General features: G+C 47.4%; 1 protein-coding gene across 5 annotated transcripts in view; it reads right to left on the bottom strand.

Moving 5' to 3' along the window:
• Positions 1 to 18,160, bottom strand: part of LOC148507929 (alpha-1,6-mannosyl-glycoprotein 2-beta-N-acetylglucosaminyltransferase-like) — a 208,507-nt gene that overhangs the window by 17,999 nt on the left and 172,348 nt on the right. For 4 of the 5 annotated variants that reach the window (XM_088445353.1, XM_088445352.1, XM_088445350.1 and 1 more), the window contains exons 2-3: positions 6,077 to 6,127; positions 4,981 to 5,031 (exon numbers count right to left, since the gene is read on the bottom strand). In XM_088445353.1, coding sequence (XP_088301479.1) covers positions 4,981 to 5,023 — 43 coding nt within the window. In that variant the 5' untranslated portion in view covers positions 5,024 to 5,031; positions 6,077 to 6,127. Of the gene's footprint in view, positions 1 to 4,980; positions 5,032 to 6,071; positions 6,128 to 18,160 lie in introns of those variants that run through there. The other variant, XM_088445349.1, reaches the window with a different exon arrangement.

Genomic DNA, 18,160 nt, shown 5'->3' with positions numbered 1-18,160 from the left:
TTTCAACCGCAAGCTCCGGAGTGATTTTGGCTCTATCAGAGCCAAAATCACTCCCACTGACATCACTAGTGATGTCAGTGGGCCGGCTTCTGACGGGAGGCGTTCCCGTGGGAACGCCCCCGTCAGGGAGGCACGCCCCCGGCACGCCCACCAAAGGGGGCGTGCTGTCAATCAACATTGACAGCACGCCCCCTTTGATCGGACACAACGAGCGAAGGACTTTCCTTCGCTCGTCGCGTCTGGCGCATGCGCACGACGGAGCTCCCTCCGTCGTGCGCATGCTCAGTCCATAACATCGACCCACTTGCGAGCGGACAGCCGCTCGCGAGTGGGTCTGAATCAGGCCCTATGTCTTTACAAATGGTATTTTTCAAAAGGGAAAATGTTCCTATTGTATTATAGTTCATGCTTTCAGGAGATGCTCTCATGAAGGTGCTGAATAGTAAAGTAGCTTTCCTCTTGAATCTTTGAGATTCATGTTTATTTCCCAAGGTGAAAACTTTTATTGTAATTTTGAATAAACTGTTTACAGAATGTAAGCTCTCACGAGCAGGGACCTCTTCCCTCATGTGCTTCTCTTTACATTTTCTTCTACTCCTTACTCCCCATAAGGGCACCTAACACGTGGCTGCCAACTCCCGGCTGCTTATTGTGAGTGCTTTAATCGCTATTGCAGCAATGTATAGAAATCGTGTCCTTGTCCTGCACTGTAATGTACTGTAGGTTACTCGTTTCTTGTTCACTTATTAGTTCTATGTACTATGTAAGGCGCTGCGGAACACTTGTGGTGCCATATAAATAAAGGATAATAATAATAATAATAATAATAATAATATTACTTAGGGGGGGATGTACTGTGGCCCTGATTCAGAGCCGGACGCTCTGACAGAGCGCTCGCTCTGAATCAGGGCCGGCCCTCTGAATTTAAGAGCGGCCTCCTGGCCAATCGCATAGCTGTGGGTGACCACCCACAGCTATAGCGAGCGGCCAAAATGATGGTCGCGATGGTCAAGACCATTGCGACCATCGGGCTTGCGACGAGACCCTTGCAGTAGGGTCTCATTGCCGCAAGCCCTGGAGTGCTTTTGGCTCTCTCAGAGCCAAAAGCACTCCCACTGACATCACTAGTGATGTCAGTGGGACCGGCCCCAGAAGGAACGCCTCCATCTGGGCAGCCATGCCCCCGGCACGCCCACCAAAGGGGGCGTGCTGTCACTCACCATCGACAGCACGCCCCCTTTGGTGTGAGACTCATAATGACGGCTTGGCCGTCGTTATTTGGGTCTCGCACATGCGCACGACGGAGCCGCCTCCGTCGTGCGCATGCGCAATTGGCCAACTTCGACCCGCTTGCGAGCACTCAGCGCTCGCGATCAGGTCTGAATTAGGCCCTAAAGGTGAAAATGCGGTTTTCGGGGGGGGTTTACCGCGTTCACCAAATGTACTAAGCACCGTAATGCTTAGTTCCGATGGGTAACGCCCATCACCCCTCGCGGCCCGCAGCCTTCTGCGCATACACAGAAGGACGCCAGAGGGATTTCTGGGTGTTAAAGCCGGAAGTCCTCCTACCAGAACCATCGCAAAGGACAGCATGCATACACAGGGTAAAATATACTAACGCCACAGAGATAGTGCCCTGGGCGGAATTAAACCAATGCCTTATATCTGTGAGGCAGGAGTGCTGACCACTGTGCCATCATGCCACTGTATTTTAAAGACATTAGAGAAGCAACGATCTTTACATACCTAACTCCTGGCTGCTGCCGGCACTTAGCATTTCTTGAGTGTTGGAAAGTGTGTACATCATGTGATAATGGACATGACACGCAGCCATTTTATAAATTGATGACTTTATTTTCATTACCTTTTGTTTTATTGGAAACTTTTAATGTTGTGATGAAGACACAGTATATAGTTGACCTGTAGTATGGAACCTGTCGTATTATTCTAAATTAGGAACTCTTATTACAGGTTCCCTTTACCTGCTGTAACGATTGTCCGCAGATTATTAGCATACTGCTACAATACCCATTGAATGTATGAAATTTGGGGCTGATTCAGCACAGGACGGAACTGCGAAGCCGCACACAGGCATCATTACAATTCCATCCTTGCAAATATGCAGATGCAGCAGGAGGTGTCTGACCCCCCCCCCCCCCGCTGCATTTACGATCCCAGCACTGCGACCAATGTCACAGGCTGCGATAACCATAGCGACCATCAGCGGACGGCGGCGGCCAGCTGGGTAAGCCTCAGCTTACACAGGCTGGCCAGCTTGCCAGGCCAGGAACCTGCGTCCGTGGATGCAGGTCCTGGCCTTGACATCCCTGTTTCCGGAAATCCTGGCCATCCCCGCACCGCCCTGTAAATGCCTCTGCCTGTCAGAACAGGTCCTGCGCGCAAGCCAGGGGTGTTTCTAGAGAGGAGGGGGCCCGTGTGCAGTCTCCGACAAGGGCCCCCTCCTCTCTGCCCAGCGGCCAGCAGCGAATTGAGCTGTGCGCGGCCAAAGCCGGAGTTATAGACTCTGAGCACTAGAGTGTGCCCAGAGTCTATAATGTATGCACAGGTCACCGGGAAAATGGCCGTGGCGGCCATTTTCCCTGTACTGCGCATGAGCAAATGACGGGAAAATGTCCACCACCGCCATTTTCCAGTCGTTTTACAGCGCTGGACCCCCGCGCCGACGTGGGACTCTGGAGAGGTTAGTAATATTATGGGTGCAGGGTGTGCGGTGCGGGGCCGGGTGCAGGGTGTGCGGTGCGGGGCCCCCCTGGACCCAGGGCCCCGTGTTCCCCGCACACCCTGCACCCATTATAGATACGCCCCTGGCGCAAGCAGATCACTAATCATCGGGAATCTGCATTACACGCAATGCTGAATCACCCCCCTTGCTTTAGCTTCACGTAGAGGTGAGTGTGGCACCGCTGTACTCCTGCATCAGTGTGACAGGTGCCTCATGTCACTACTCTTTGAAGTCGTTACCATTTTAGATGTTTGGAAATTGTAAATGTTAACTTGATACTTTTTTGGAACCGGGACATTCAAGCATTGCTTGGCCACAAATATACTGTGCTTGGGATGCTCATCGATCATCCATGGTTGCTAATCATCGATGATTTGCCACCGATGGTGAAGATCCATTTGTTCATCACCATCGATGGCAGACAGGGCAGTGTTTTTTTTTTCCTGGTGCGGAGGGATTGGAGCATAGCGCCACCCCCTTCCCCGATTAGTCCGCAACCTGTGTGTCCCTACTTCCACTGTGTCACATCCACTGCCTGCACTGTATGCTCTGAGATGATGCAAACCATCGATGTTTCTCCATCGATGTAAACCACTGATGGCGGACCCTCCAATGACCTTCCGCATACTGTGCATCACCTGCATATCTGTGTGTAGCCAGATTGGACCATGTTTTCTTCAAATTCTCGCTTTACTCAGTGCCTACATAATCCTTTATTCTGCCCCCTGTTCCCACCTCTATCCTTTCCCCCCTAGTCTCCTCCACTTCTCTCCCCTCCTCTGTCTGTATTCCTCCTCTCTGCTTCCCTCCCCCTCCTCTCCTGTTACTCCACTTTCATTCTTTTATCCCCCACAATGGTCCTACTACCCCACCACTACGCTCTGCACCCACCCTCCTCTCCCTATCACCACACCACACCTTCATCTACATCACACTAATCTCCCTCCCTCTCCTACCAATGCACGCCGCCTCTCCTGCCTACTGAGTACTTCCTCCCACTCCTGCCCCCAAGATCTCGCCCGTGCTGCTGCCTTCCTCTGGAACTCTCTCCCTCTCCCTATCAGACTCTCCAACTCTCTACAAATCTTCAAACTGGCTCTCAAGATCCACTATTTCATCATATCCTTCCAGCTCTCATCCTAACCCGCTGCTCCATGCTTCTTACTCCCTGTCTACCGGGTCTGTGTCACCCCTGTCTGTCTGCCCTCCCCTTTAGAATGTAAGCTTTCACGAGCAGGGCCCTCTTCCCTCATGTGCTTCTCCTTCCCTCACTCATACGATCATCTACTCCAAACTCCCCACAAGGGCACCTAACACTTGGTTGCTGACACCCTGCTGCTATCTCAGTGTTATGATCGCTAACACAGCAATGTTTATAACCTATCTTCTTATCCTGTATTGTTTTGTACTGTAAGTGACTATGGCCCTCATTCAGAGCCGGTCGTTAGCGGCAGTACGCTCGTTCCGAGCGATGTTTGCACATCTGCGCATGCGTACGGTTTTTAGTACGCATGCGCGAACCAGTCAGTGCGGCCGAAAATCGTTTGTACGCTATATAGCGAGTGCCTGCTATTTTGAGTGACAGAATGAGGCGTATGTGGGTGGTAACAGGGGAAGGTGCTTGAAAATGGGGAGTGGAGATCCGAACGCAGGCGTGCTTAAAGGTCAAAACGGGCGTTTTATGGGTGTGTATATTTAAAACAGCAGCGTCATTGAGCACGTCACTGGGTTATTTTATAGCCAGAACTGCTCGCAAATTTGTGGTAGCAAACACCAACCACAAGAATAGCGAGCAGTTCATACGCTGGTCGATGTACTCGATTAATCTAATAAATAGCGGACATGACGTATGGTGTGAGCGGCCAGGGGGCGTTTTTAACAAATAAACGAGCGTATGTTTTGCTCGCTCGTTCAGACTTAGAGGTGTGAACAGACTGCAATGTGCGTACGGATCATTTGAATAATTAGCCACCCCTTGTTTTTAAACGAACGACCGCAAATAGCGAACGGCTCTGAATGAGGGCCTATTTTCGTGTGTGCTCCTTTGTTTATGTACTTTGTGAGGTGCTGCGAAACCCTTGTGGTGCCATATAAATAAAGGATAATAATAATTGGAGGGGTTAATAGAATAGAAGCTTTGGCCACAGCTAAATACACCTTTATGTATCGTAGCCTGCAGTTGCAGTGTAGCTACTGTTATCTTAGCCTAAATCCATTGCTAATGTCACATTTTTTACCTTCTCTTTCTGTACATTCGCTGTCTGGTAGTAAGCAATCCATCTCCGGACCTGTGCAATAGAGATTATAATTTAGACACTCAGCCAAACACGACACCATCATTTTATGGCTTTATGTCCATGTTACCCAGAGGTTACGGGCCTGAATGTGGCCGCATCTAGCGAGTAAGAGCAAACCGTGCATGGGCCCTAGCGCACGTGCACATCTTCGCAAGGAGACGCCTATTTCAGTTGTACCTCTTGAACCCAGCACGAGTAGGTGTTAGAGTCGATGATAATGATGACGGCTACTCTCATATATTGGAAAAGTGGAGCCGTGCGATGCATAGACACTAAGATGTAAGTATAGACGCATTATATACCGTTTACAATCCTTCCGCATTCTGAATACGGACGCATTTGGACCTGCATGAAACTCAGGACCTCATTCAGAGTCGGTTGAAGCGGCCGCACGTTCGTACGCCACCGATGTTCGCTAAACTGCGCATGCGTAAAGTTCGCAATGCGCGTGCGCAAACTAGCCGCTACGATCAGAAATTTCTCTCTCCTTGAACACAGCCAGGTCGGTAGTTTGAGTGACAGATTGAGGCGTTTGTGGGTGGTAACAGGGGAAGGTGCTTGAAAACGGGGGAGTGGCGATCCGAACGCAGGCGTGCCTAATTATGCAAACGGCGTTTTATGGGAGTGCATAATTAACTAAGTAGTGTCATAGCACATGTGACATGGGAGGTTTTTACACTGACATGATCGTAGAGCTTAAGAGAGGGTATGGTCAACCTTAAGCTCTACGAACAGCTCCAATGGTTCCCAATGGTCTCGATTAATCCTTATATGCCCGGAGATTACATGTAATGTGAACGAGAAGGGGGCATATTTTTTGTCTTCCGGCCGCTTCCTCCCCTTGGTCGGCCAGCTGCCGATCCGATCTTAGGGACGCAACTTGCGAGGGCATCATTTGCATATCCGGCCCCTTTTCCCGTACGACCGTGCTGCCCCTTCGACCGACTCTGAATGAGGTCCTCATACTCTATGGCCCTATGGCTGCACCCGCATGATTTTATTTGCTTTGGTAAAATGATATTATGTTTTCACGTACTGGAATCCAAGTTGCTAATTTCCAGGGAATTGTTGGTTTCTTCTGGGAGGTCTGTAGATAAAAATGGAACAATGCCATGCGGTCAGTATGGATGGAGGCAGTGCACTTATCTGTACTGGTGGGAACATAGCAATTACTGGTATATTCTAATGACTTATATTCTATATCAGCGGTCGAAGTGGGAATTTAAAATCTAAGGTTGTACTTATTCGTGTGCCGGAATGGAGGCGTGGCAACTCCAAATGGGGGGTGTCCTTAAGATGTGCCTCCTTTTTCATCAGTGTAGTGTACCACACTGTAGTGCCCCTTATACACATTATGCCACACAATAATAGTGCCCCTTATACTGTACAATGCCCACAGGAGTAGTGTCCCCTATACAATGCCCACAGTAGTACTGCCACTTATGCAATGCCCACAGTAGTAGTGCCCCTATACACATCATGCCACACAATAATAGTGCCCCTTATACAATGCCCACAGGAGTAGTGCCCCCCATACAATGCCCACAGTAGTAGTGCCACTTATGCAATGCCCACAGTAGTAGTGCCCCCTATACAATGCTGACAGTAGTAGTGCCACTTATGCAATGCCCACAGTAGTAGTGCCCCCCACACAACACCCACAGTAGTAGTGCCAATTATGCAATGCCACACAATAGTGCCCCTTATACAATGCCCACAGTAGTGCCCCCTATACAATGTCCACAGTAGTAGTGCCACTTATGCAATACCCACAGTAGTAGTGCCCCCTATACAATGCTGACAGTAGTGCCACTTATGCAATGCCCACAGTAGTAGTGCCCCCCACACAACACCCCACAATAGTAGTGCCAATTATGCAGTGCCCACAGTAGTAGGGCCCCCTATACAATGCACACAGTAGTAGTGCCCCTTATGCAATGCCCACAGTAGTAGTGACCCTTATGCAATGCCCACAGTAGTTATGCACCTTATACAATGCCCACAGTAGTAGTGCCCCTTGTAGTAGTGCTCCCTATATATTGCCCACAATAGTAGTAGTGCCCCTAATAATAGTAGTACCCACAGTAGTAGTAGTGTCCCTTATATTAGTGCCCCTTACACTTAAAGACAAACAGACACACACAAACATACTTACCTGAAGCCCCACCCCTGCGCCCGCTGCCGTCCGTCAGCTCCTCGCTCTGCACTGTAGGAGAGACGTCATGACGTATCTCCCAACACCCACAACAGGTGTGAGCGCCAACCTCCGGCTGCAGAGAGTGAGCTGCCGGGCACCCTCTGGTAACACAATCTCAGCGGGTGCCCAGCATATGGAGTAGGCAGAATTTGAGGGTTATGATCGCTAACGCAGCAATGTGTATAAACCATGTCCTTGTCCTGCACCAATGTGTATAGACCATGTCCTTGTCCTGCAGCAATGTGTATAGACCATGTCCTTGTCCTGCAGCAATGTGTATAGACCATGTCCTTGTCCTGCATTGTATAGTACTGTAAATTGCTGTTTTCTTGTTTGCTCATTTGTTTATGTACTTTGTAAGGTGCTGTGGAACCCTTGTGGCGCCATATACATAAAAAATAATAATAATAATAAAACATTGTTTGACTCTGCATCGTCGATGGCGGTAAACCATTGGATTACCGCCATTGTTGGCAAAACCATTGACCTTGGGTGGTTACCCATTGATGTTTGTTAATCATTGATGGTCGATGGCTAATTCAGAGTCCAGTCCTGGGTGAATGTCGCAGACGATATCTGCAATCAAAAAAATGGTGACTGTTACTGTTTTAAGTTTCTTTACCAACCAAGTGACTTTGGGCCTGATTCAGACCCGTTCGCAAGCGCTATGCGCTCGCGAGCGGGTCGACGTTAGGCCACTGCGCATGCGCACGCCAGAGCCGGCTCCGACGTGCGCATGCGCGAGACCCGGCTAGCGACGGGCGCTCCGTCTCTCAGGGTCTCGCACCAAAAGGGGGCGGCTATCAATTTTGATCGACAGCTCGCACCGTTTTGGAGGCGTGGCGTGGGGGTGGCTTCACAAACGGAGGTGTTCCCATGCGAACGCCTGCCATTTGTGGGCGGCCCCACTAACATCACCAGTGATGTCAGTGGGAGAGCTTTCGGCTCTATTAGAGCCAGAAGCTCTCTGGGGCTTGCGGCCACGAGACCCTACCACAAGGGTCTCGTCGCAAGCCCAATGGTCATGATGGTCTTGACCATCGAGACCATCATCCTGGCCGCTCGCAATAGCTGTGGGTGGTCACCCACAGCTATGCGAGCGGCCAGGAGGCCGCTCCAAAAAAGACAAAAAATGGCCCTGATTCAGAGCAAGCGCTCTTTCAGAGCGTCCGGCTCTGAATCAGGGCCTTTGTACCATTTGTATATCTCAGCTGGGAGCTATTTCTAGTAGCTGAGGACGGTGTTGTAGAAGTAATTGCTATACTAAGTGCATTCAGCGTATCCAAAGTGCATTCAGTGTATTCAACGGACCTTTTCTTTCTTTAAAAGACATTGGGCTGATTCAAAGGTGGACGCAGCGCCGATGTTTACGCAGTTGTCCAATGATTTTGTACCGTACATGCGTCCCAGTGGCTACCGCCGAGGGACACAGAAGGAATTTTGTTGCAGCAAGAGGCAATTTCGGTGGGTGTACCTGGGAGGTAACAGGGAGTGGTTAGGCAGACGCGGGCGTGTCGCGTCCATTGACTGCAGATTTTTTCGCAGTTGCACCAGTGGCCATGTCCCGACGAACATTCAGAGCAACCTTAGGGCTGCCTCAATGTCCGATGGTGCGACCTGTTGAAGCCTGTTGGGTGCGGTATTAGCATAAAGACGCAGTTGCGCAGCGTAAAAAGACACTTCTTCAGGCACAATTGTCTACACTTTCTAAGTCCTATCTATTGCTGAGATTATTGTATTCAAATTCTATTACAGTTCTGTTGCCAGTTTAAGTGATTGTGCATTGGTCAAAGACTTTGGGGCCCATTTAGTAATGATCACATTTGCAATGCGAACTGGGTAGCTCATTCAGAGGACGCTAAGCTGCGCTCTCACGCAGCTAAAAGGGGCCGGGTATGCAAATGCCGTGATCGCACTGTCTGCTGTTTGGACACCCTTTGGACGACGGTATAAAGACGCCCACTTTTCTCTCTTAACACACGTCATCTCCAGGAAGTGTAGGAACAATCGGAACCATCGAGAGCAATCGGAGCTGCACACAGCACTTGAGGTAGACCTTACTCCGCCGCAAGCACTGCGATCACTGCAGGCTGAAAAATAACCAAGTGACGTGTACAATGATGCATCTTTGTTAATTATGCACACCCATAAAACTCAGTTTTGACGGCCAGACACGTCTGCGTTCGCAACACCAATCCCCCGTTCACAAGCACCTTCCCATTACCACGCACAAACGGCGCTATCTGTCACTCAAAATAGCGTCCAGTCTGTGTACTACGAGCGCACGATTCCCAATCGCACTGAGTGATGCAGGCATGCGCATATTGACACATACACATGCACAAACAGGCGACTATCTCTCAAAGCGTGCGTCCATGGCTAAGCGAGCGGGTCTGAATCAGGCCCTGGGTGCGATATTAACAGGATGGAATCATATTGGCCAAATGTATTACTGAGCACCCGCAGGGACAGGGGCTCAGAAAGGATCCTGTCACTGCGATGTGCCGGGAGTCAAGTGACGGAACCACAGCCCATGCGCGGTCTACTGACCACGCGTGCGCCAGGGCTATTGCCGGGGGATGGCTCCTATGGGACCCTCTCGCCATGCGATGTGTAGCCCAGATTTTCAGATGGCGGTAGCAGCGGGGGGCAATCTCTGGAATGCATCGCATTCCGGAAGTTGGTAAATATGGCAGCATTGCATCCCCCATAAATACCTATGGGGGTTGTGACTGCCAGCGGGAATGAAGGGATCTCAGCAGGTATTGGAGATATCTGCTGCAGTCCTTCTGTCATACATTCGGGGGATACTAAATATTTGCGGTTACCGCCGGAAAACGTGTGTTTTGGGGGAATAAGTCACAAATATATATTGATAAAAGGGCCCCTTAATTTCTACGATTGTTCCTATTAATTTCTGTATTCTTTGATAGTCTAAAGGTTGCCACCAGTGGTGGCTCCAGAGCTGGGGCTGCAGCATAGTCCAAAATTAAATGAAGGAAGCCACACCAACTGCCAGTGATTCCCGACAGGCCATGTTTGGCAGCATATTGGGTGGCAGTTGGTGTGGTCCCCTATTTGAATTTTGGACTGCGCTGCAGCTCCACCTCTGGAGCCGCCATTGGTTGCAACCAGTGGTGGACGCTAACCCGATTCAGTCGCAAATGAACGATGTTGCTTTTTCCGCGGAGCCACAGTGCGCATGTGCCTCAAAGGTATTGCAGCTCCGGTTGTCCTGCACTGTTACCGGGGCTCCATTTTGTAGGGTGCGCCGAAGCCAGCGACTGCGTTTTCAGCTTAGTTGCATTGGTCATTCTGAGCAACCTTAGGGAGTCTGTCACTATATTCGCAAGGTTTGGCTGATGCTGCGTCTTCAGACGCAGACAGTGGATCTGAGGAGCACGCAGTGGTCGTCTTGTCTAAGCTGAATAATTGGCTGAGACAAGTTCAGTTTAAAATTGAATCACGGCGACGCCATCTTGCGACTGGCCGCAAGACACCATCTTGAAAATGAGATTGCAAGACGCCATTTTGCGAATGGCTGCCTAAGCGCCATTTTAGATAAACTCACAATTTAGTACATGTGGCGATAATACTATTAGCACCATGCGATTGCATCTTTCACCATTTCTCATACACACATTAATACTCACAATTGCGCTGTTAACTAGTCGCATATTAGCGAATGCATAGGACTTTGTATGAAACCGCTGTTTTATTAGCTTTATGCGCACGCATCTGCCCCAAGTTAACTAGAGTCCTTATATCAAACCCTGAATACTCACACATTACATATTCACACATAAGGTTTAATAAGCTTTAAAGTATATGATTTAAGTTGGTTCAGTTAGTTTAAATGCTGAGAAATAAAGATATATGATAACTAAGGTTTTATATATACTAGGAAAGTCGTGTTTGGTTTCGTACTGATGCGTACTCTTTCAACAGAATTCCGGTACTATCGGTGTGAAGATCGCATCATGCATTCTCAACTTATGGACCGCAGAGACTACAAGCAACAAAATGTATATTTCATGAACAACTGTTAGGATGTTACAGGTGGCGGGAAGGGAAAGACCCCCAGCTGTTAGAGGCAGGGAGAGTCTATTTGAACCAGCCTGTTAAATGCTCTGTAACAGATGCTTCTCCCCTGGGAACCAATGACATTGGCAACAAACTTCTCTATTGTTCTGTCTATTCTGGGGGGTATAAATATGTGTGCTCAAACGCTGGGTTCTTAGTCTTCGTGCTGAATGCTGAATGACGAGGGGTCTCTTGCTGATGCCTATCATCGGGTCCTAAAGCGCTGCGTATGTATACTGTACTTGGGTCTGTATATTTCCTTTGTGTCTAATTGTGTCTGGATCAATAGCGTGTAACTGACTGTACTTTTACTTGAATAATACTTTGTGCTTTGGAACCAGTTCTAAGTCTGGAGTCTCTATTTACTGTATGACTGCGTACGCAAATTAGCATCATTCTTAGAGGTTTATAGGTAGGATTTTAGAAGGTATAGGCAGGGGTATATAGAGGTTCTGATCCAGTATCGTTAGTTGGGGGCTCGTAGTGAAGTCACTTACCTGCTCACATGGTACAAACGGCTATCGATATTTCAGCAAAGGGTGGAGTGGCCACATGCATGGTTTGCCTGCAACCTCTTTGTGCTGAAAGATCGCTATCCATCTCCGTGTGAATCAAGGAAGCTGACTAGAATCCAGGGACAAGAGAGGAAAAAGTTTGTTTTCCTCTGTTGATAGAACCTTACGTCTAAAGGGGTGCCGCAGTACTGAATACGCGGCTAAGTCGCAGGTTTGCGCACAGCAAAGACGCGCTTTTGTGTACGCAGCTAAAAGTCATTATACGGATGTGTGGTGTTAATAAAGATTGGCGTGTGGTGTTAAGGGCTTGTCTACCACGCAATACCGACGTGACAAAATTTATCACGGATTGTGTATTGGATGGTGACGTTCCCTTAACAGACCAAGTAAACCAAGGTAACATTTCCCGCATTGTAACTCAATTGGGTATATATTTTCCAGTAGTAGTCAATTGGAACAAAATTTTCAAAACTAAGCAGAAGGAGAGTGAATCTGCAGAAGATTATTGCGACCGGGCTCTGCAGGCTATCACCCAGTACACTGGGATAGAAGATATTAAAGATAGCCCTCACCACAGGGGAATGATAGTGACGGTACTCATGGACGGTCTGAAGGAGAACTTAAAGACTCGGGTTCAGACCTCACAGCCTGGCTGGAGGGGACTTACGATAGATAATCTCATAGAGTCTGCCATAGAACACGATAAAAACATCTCAAAAAAGAGGGAGACCCAGAGCGAAAAACTAATGGCTGTCAGTATCCAAGCTCTGGAGGGAATGACTGTAACATCACAGCCAACAGACACACTCGCACCTGCACACACACCTGCCCTCACTAACACCACACAACAACAAACACAACTCTATTCCGCTAACCCAATACAACCACAGGTTCCATACTCATATCCCCCACAATACCCTTACCCTCCCTATCCTTACCCATATCCACCACCTTTACCCTCTGCTCAAACCTCACAACCACACATGTTTTCACCTGATCCACGGACATGTTTTAATTGTAAACAAACAGGACACTTAAGTAGAAATTGTACAGTAAAACGAGTAGGAGACCCAAATCAGGGAAGACCTGGATATCCCCATAAGGGATATGCACAGAGATCAGCAAATGTTCAACAGGCACCAGCTCCAATTGTGGCCGTAAATGCTTTATTGGAGAATGGTAGCCAACGCTAGGGGTCAGGTCATACCTGTAGTCTACAGATAGTCAGGTTAACGGGAAGTACTAGGGAAGAACCGGTCATGATGGTTGATGTAGCTGGTACTGAATATCCTTTTCTTGTAGACACAGGGGCGACCAGGTCAGTGATGAAATCTCCCGTTAATTTACAGGTGACCAACGAGACAGTACCAACAATGGGTGTAACAGGTAAAGTGGAACATTATCCTCTAACAAAGTCCACAGAGGTTACTATTGGGCCGTTGCATACCAGACATTCTTTTCTTCTGGCTGCTGCGACCCCTACTAACCTGCTGGGGGGAGACTTGTTATGTAAAATGGGATGTGTTATATATTGCACCCCTGATGGTGTATTTTGAGATATCCCAGAGAGAATGGTATACGAGGTGCGGGATATGTTAGACACTCCTCAAAGGATAATGTATCACTCTACAGTTTTAAATGAAACTCCATCACAGGTAGATGAAATGTTGTCCCAAATTCCAGGTTCCCTTTGGACTAGGGATGGACAGGACACTGGATTAATGGCAAACGTAAGTCCTGTAATGGTAAACTTAAAAAGTGGTAGGCAAGCTCCAAAAATTCCCCAATACCCACAAAAACAGGAGGTAGAATTAGGGGTGTTTCCAGTAATTGAGCGATTATTGCAACAGGGAATTTTAGTTCGTACAGCCAGTGTAGCCAACAGTCCCATCTTTCCAGTTAAGAAGAGTGGTGGGAGGGGTTATAGGCTAGTACAAGACCTTAGAGGTGTTAACAAGGTAGTAGAGAGCCAATTCCCTGTAGTGCCAAATCCAGCTGTCATCCTAATGCAGATCCCACCAAATGCAACCCATTTCACTGTCATTGACCTCTGTTCTGCTTTCTTCTCTGTGCCTCTCCACCCTGACTGTCAGTACCTATTCGCATTTACATACAGAGGTGTGCAATATACATGGACACGATTACCCCAAGGTTTCATAGACAGCCCCAGTATCTTCTCCCAGGCATTGCACGACTGTTTACAATCTTTTCAACCTGCCAATGGATCTGTTCTAATTGAATATGTGGATGATTTATTGCTATGTTCTGACTCGTTTATGTCATGTTTGAATGATACTAAACTTTTGTTACTTCATCTCTCGCATACAGGATACAAGGTGGCTAAGGACAAGCTACAGCCGTGCCAATCCAGAGTAAAATATTTGGGACACTGCCTAACCCAGGGGTTACGACATCTTACAAATGATAGAATCCAGGCCATACAAAACATGACACTGCCGCAGAATCAACAGCAAATTCGTACCTTCTTGGGAATGTGTGGATATTGCCGAATGTGGATCCCAGGTTTTTCTATTTTGGCCTTGCCTTTACAGGAATTAGTCTCTTCCTCAAAGCCCTATCGTGTCATACACACAGAGGAATCAGAGCAGGCTTTCCTTAATCTTAAGGATAGCCTGACAAAAGCTCCTGCATTGGGAATACCTGATTATGAAAAACCTTTTGATTTGTATTGTACGGAAGCCGATGGTTGTGCTGCAGGTGTCCTTACACAAAAACATGGTGATGCCAGTAGGCCCGTAGCATACTACAGTGCCCAATTGGACACGGTAGCAAGATCACTTCCCACTTGTTTAAGAAGTGTAGCAGCTACCGCTCTATTGGTGAGTAAAAGTGAGGACGTAGTACTGGGCCATGATATGATTGTCTACACTCCCCATGCTGTATCTGCTCTGTTGAACTCAGCTCTGTTGAACTCAGCTCTTCAGCTAGGTTTACCAAATGGGAATTAGCCCTAATCGCACCCGCAAACATCACTGTTAAACGTTGCAGCACACTGAATCCAGCAACGTATTTACCATATGTACAACATGATGTACAAAGGGTGGAGGGAGACGAGTTGCTGGCGGGAGGTGAGTTCAGCGGACGTAATGATACATATCTGAATCAGACCTATACTGCTAGACCTGACATACATGATGCACCTTTAGAGAATGTGGATGTGACTTTCTATACGGATGGGAGTTGTCATAGACAAACAGACACAGGTGAATTATGTACAGGTTATGCTGTTGTAAACGACACAGACATCATAGAAGCTAAACCTCTTGGTCCTCCTCACTCAGCCCAGGTGGCAGAGTTAGTAGCACTAACTAGAGCGGGTGAACTGGCAACAGGCAAATCTGTTAACATTTACACTGACTCGAGGTTCGCGTTCGGGGTGGTGCACGATTTCAGGGCTCTCTGGCATCTGAGAAATTTTATGACAGCAGCATGCACACCAGTTGCACACTCCCGACACATAAAACATCTTTTAGAAGCAATCCAACTGCCCAAAACAGTGGCAGTAATTAAGTGTAAAGCCCATACATGTGAGGATGACCCGGTGTCACTAGGCAACAACAGGGCCGATGAAGCTGCAAAATGGGCAGCAGGGTTAAAAAAAATTTCTCCAACTGAAACAATTATGTCATTCCAAACAATTGATATGCTGAAATTAATTGAGATGCAAAATTTGTGTTCAATTCAGGAAAAATCCATTTGGAAGTCCAAGGGATGTGGGCAAGAGTCCTCTGGGCTCTGGAGAGACGGACATGGTAAGCCAGTAGCCCCCAAGGCATATTACCCCAGCCTGGCTGAGGAAGCACACGGTCTGACTCATCTGGGAAAACAAGGTATGTGCAAGTTGGTGAGGGCATACTGGTGCGCACCAGGTTTTTCTTCACAAGCAGAGAAGATAGCAATGTCCTGTCTGACCTGCTTAAGGAAGAACATAGGGAAAACGATCCCTACCGAACCGTCCCACATTCCACCGACTGATGGACCTTTCCAGGTGATACAAATTGATTTCATCCAATTACCAACCTGCAGGAACCTTATGTAATTATGTTGGTGTGCAATGATGTATTTTCTAACTGGGTTGAGGCCTACCCAGCAGCCACTAATACTGCTGTGTTTACTGCCAAGAAAATAGTTCAGGAATTTGTATGCAGGTACGGTATCCCTAAAATCATCGAGAGTGATAGGGGTACTCATTTCACAGGTGATGTTTTTCAAAATATGTGTAAGCTGATGGGTATTAATAGCCGACTTCATACCCCCTACCGACCGCAAGCCAGTGCCAAGGTAGAGAGGATGAACGGGACTATTAATAATAAGTTAAGTAAAATCATGGCAGAGACTGGACTGGGCTGGCCAGAAGAGTTACCTTTGGTCCTACATAGCATAAGGACCACTCCTAGACCCCCTCTAAATTTGTCCCCATTTGAAATACTGTTCGGTAAACAACCTCATTTGATTATAAGTCCACAGGAAGACCTGAAGGGTAACAACGAGGTAACTGTAAAGTATCTTATATCAATGAGTAAACAGTTAAAGCAACAGCAGCAGAAACTGAAATTGTTGTCTAAAGATATGTCTGAAACTAACTGTCATGATGTTGAACCAGGAGAATATGTAATGATCAGAAATTTCTTGCGTTCAGGTTGTTTGCCTGATAGGTGGGAAGGTCTGTACCAGGTGCTGCTGATGAGTACTACATCTTTGAAGGTGGCTGAGAGAGATACCTGGGTCCATTCCACTCACTGCAAAAAGGTCAATCAACCAGTGGAGAAACAAGTCGGAGACAAGGCTGATAGTGTGGACCTGTCGCTTGTGAGCTTATTCTGAGAGGATTGAACAGGTTGTAGTGAGATACCTGAACAAAAAAAATCTGCAGGTCTTGTTGTGACAATGGATGTGCCTGCTGTGTTCATTTTCATATTCTCTTTTAAAGTGTTCACCATCCTGGTCAGTTCGGGGATATCCAGTGTCTGTGATGGGGGACCAATTGAGGAAACGGGAGCTGATGGCAGTGCTGATGGAGTGGAGTCAGGAGGAGTGCAATGCCAATCAGGGGAGTGTCTGACCAATCTTAGTACTGTTATTGTTAAGAGAGCTGTCATTCCAGATACTCGGGGAAGGTGTGGAGGTTTATCGTCTGAAGATTCCTGTATTTGTGAGCTTTGTGGGTCCCTAGTTGATGAGAACTGTATCCAACGGTGCCAACCTAAATATAATCCATACTGGAGTGGGTATCCTCTAGAGGATTATCATAGCATGGTAGGCAAAGTGTTAAATCAAACTGATTGCTGGGTGTGTTCACATGTGCCACAGGGACAGCATAACGTAGGGTTGGTGCCATTTACGCTAAATACCACGGAAATTTTAGAATTGCAAAAAGGGAAAACCTTGGATGGAAAATTTCTCTCATCCGAACCACCTCATTTCAAACTCCATCAATTCCAAGCAGATAGATCACTTTTGTGCTTAAACATAACCAACCCCAATAGACCCGGGAGTTGGGAAGTGACGGGGAATAATCAGACGATGACCTTCTCACAAAGAGCTGATAATGAGTCCATAAACCATGATCTGTTATGCTCCATTAAGCCTGGTGGGAAACATTTTAGGTATCGGTATACATTGAGTTCCACCAAAGAAATTATTGGTAAGGTGCCAAATGGTTATTGTGCTAAAATAATACAGCCAGAAACATGCATGTACCAGATGGAAGACCCAGAAATAGGATTGTTTGCAAGGGAAATGTGCTTAATGATAATGATGCATACCATTCCTTATGTTCTCCCTGATAATGTATATTTCATCTGTGGAAGAAAAGCGTATAAATGGCTCTCCCCGAGTTCCGAAGGTTTGTGTTACCTGGGAAGGGTAGTCCCAGAAGTTATGACCCTCACACATGTTGAAATGCTGGGTATACATAAAAACACACCGTCACCATATTTTCACACACAATATGAACACAGAGGCAAAAGAAATATGATACCTGGTGACGTACATAAAGCCACTCAGTTAATCAGTGAGACAACTGGCTTTCAAGTTTTAGTCGCATTGGATCCCACCAGGATTGCTCGGGGTACATTAAATTTTAGATATATCCAGGAACTTGCTAAATTGATAGATAATCTCACCGAGATGTACGATGACACATTCAGGTATACAGGGAGAGAATTGCAAGCATACAAGAAAGAACTAGTGCAACACAGGCTAGTGCTGAATTATTTAACTGCTGTTACTGGAGGGCATTGCGTAACATTGGCCACCCAATTTGGAGTAAAATGTTGCACCTATGTCACCAATGATACCAGCG

This window comes from Taudactylus pleione, unplaced genomic scaffold, assembly GCF_031769625.1.
Source record: "Taudactylus pleione unplaced genomic scaffold, aTauple2 ptg000378l, whole genome shotgun sequence".
Classification (NCBI taxonomy): Eukaryota; Metazoa; Chordata; class Amphibia; order Anura; family Myobatrachidae; genus Taudactylus; species Taudactylus pleione.
This window is presented reverse-complemented; position numbering and strand designations above follow the sequence as displayed.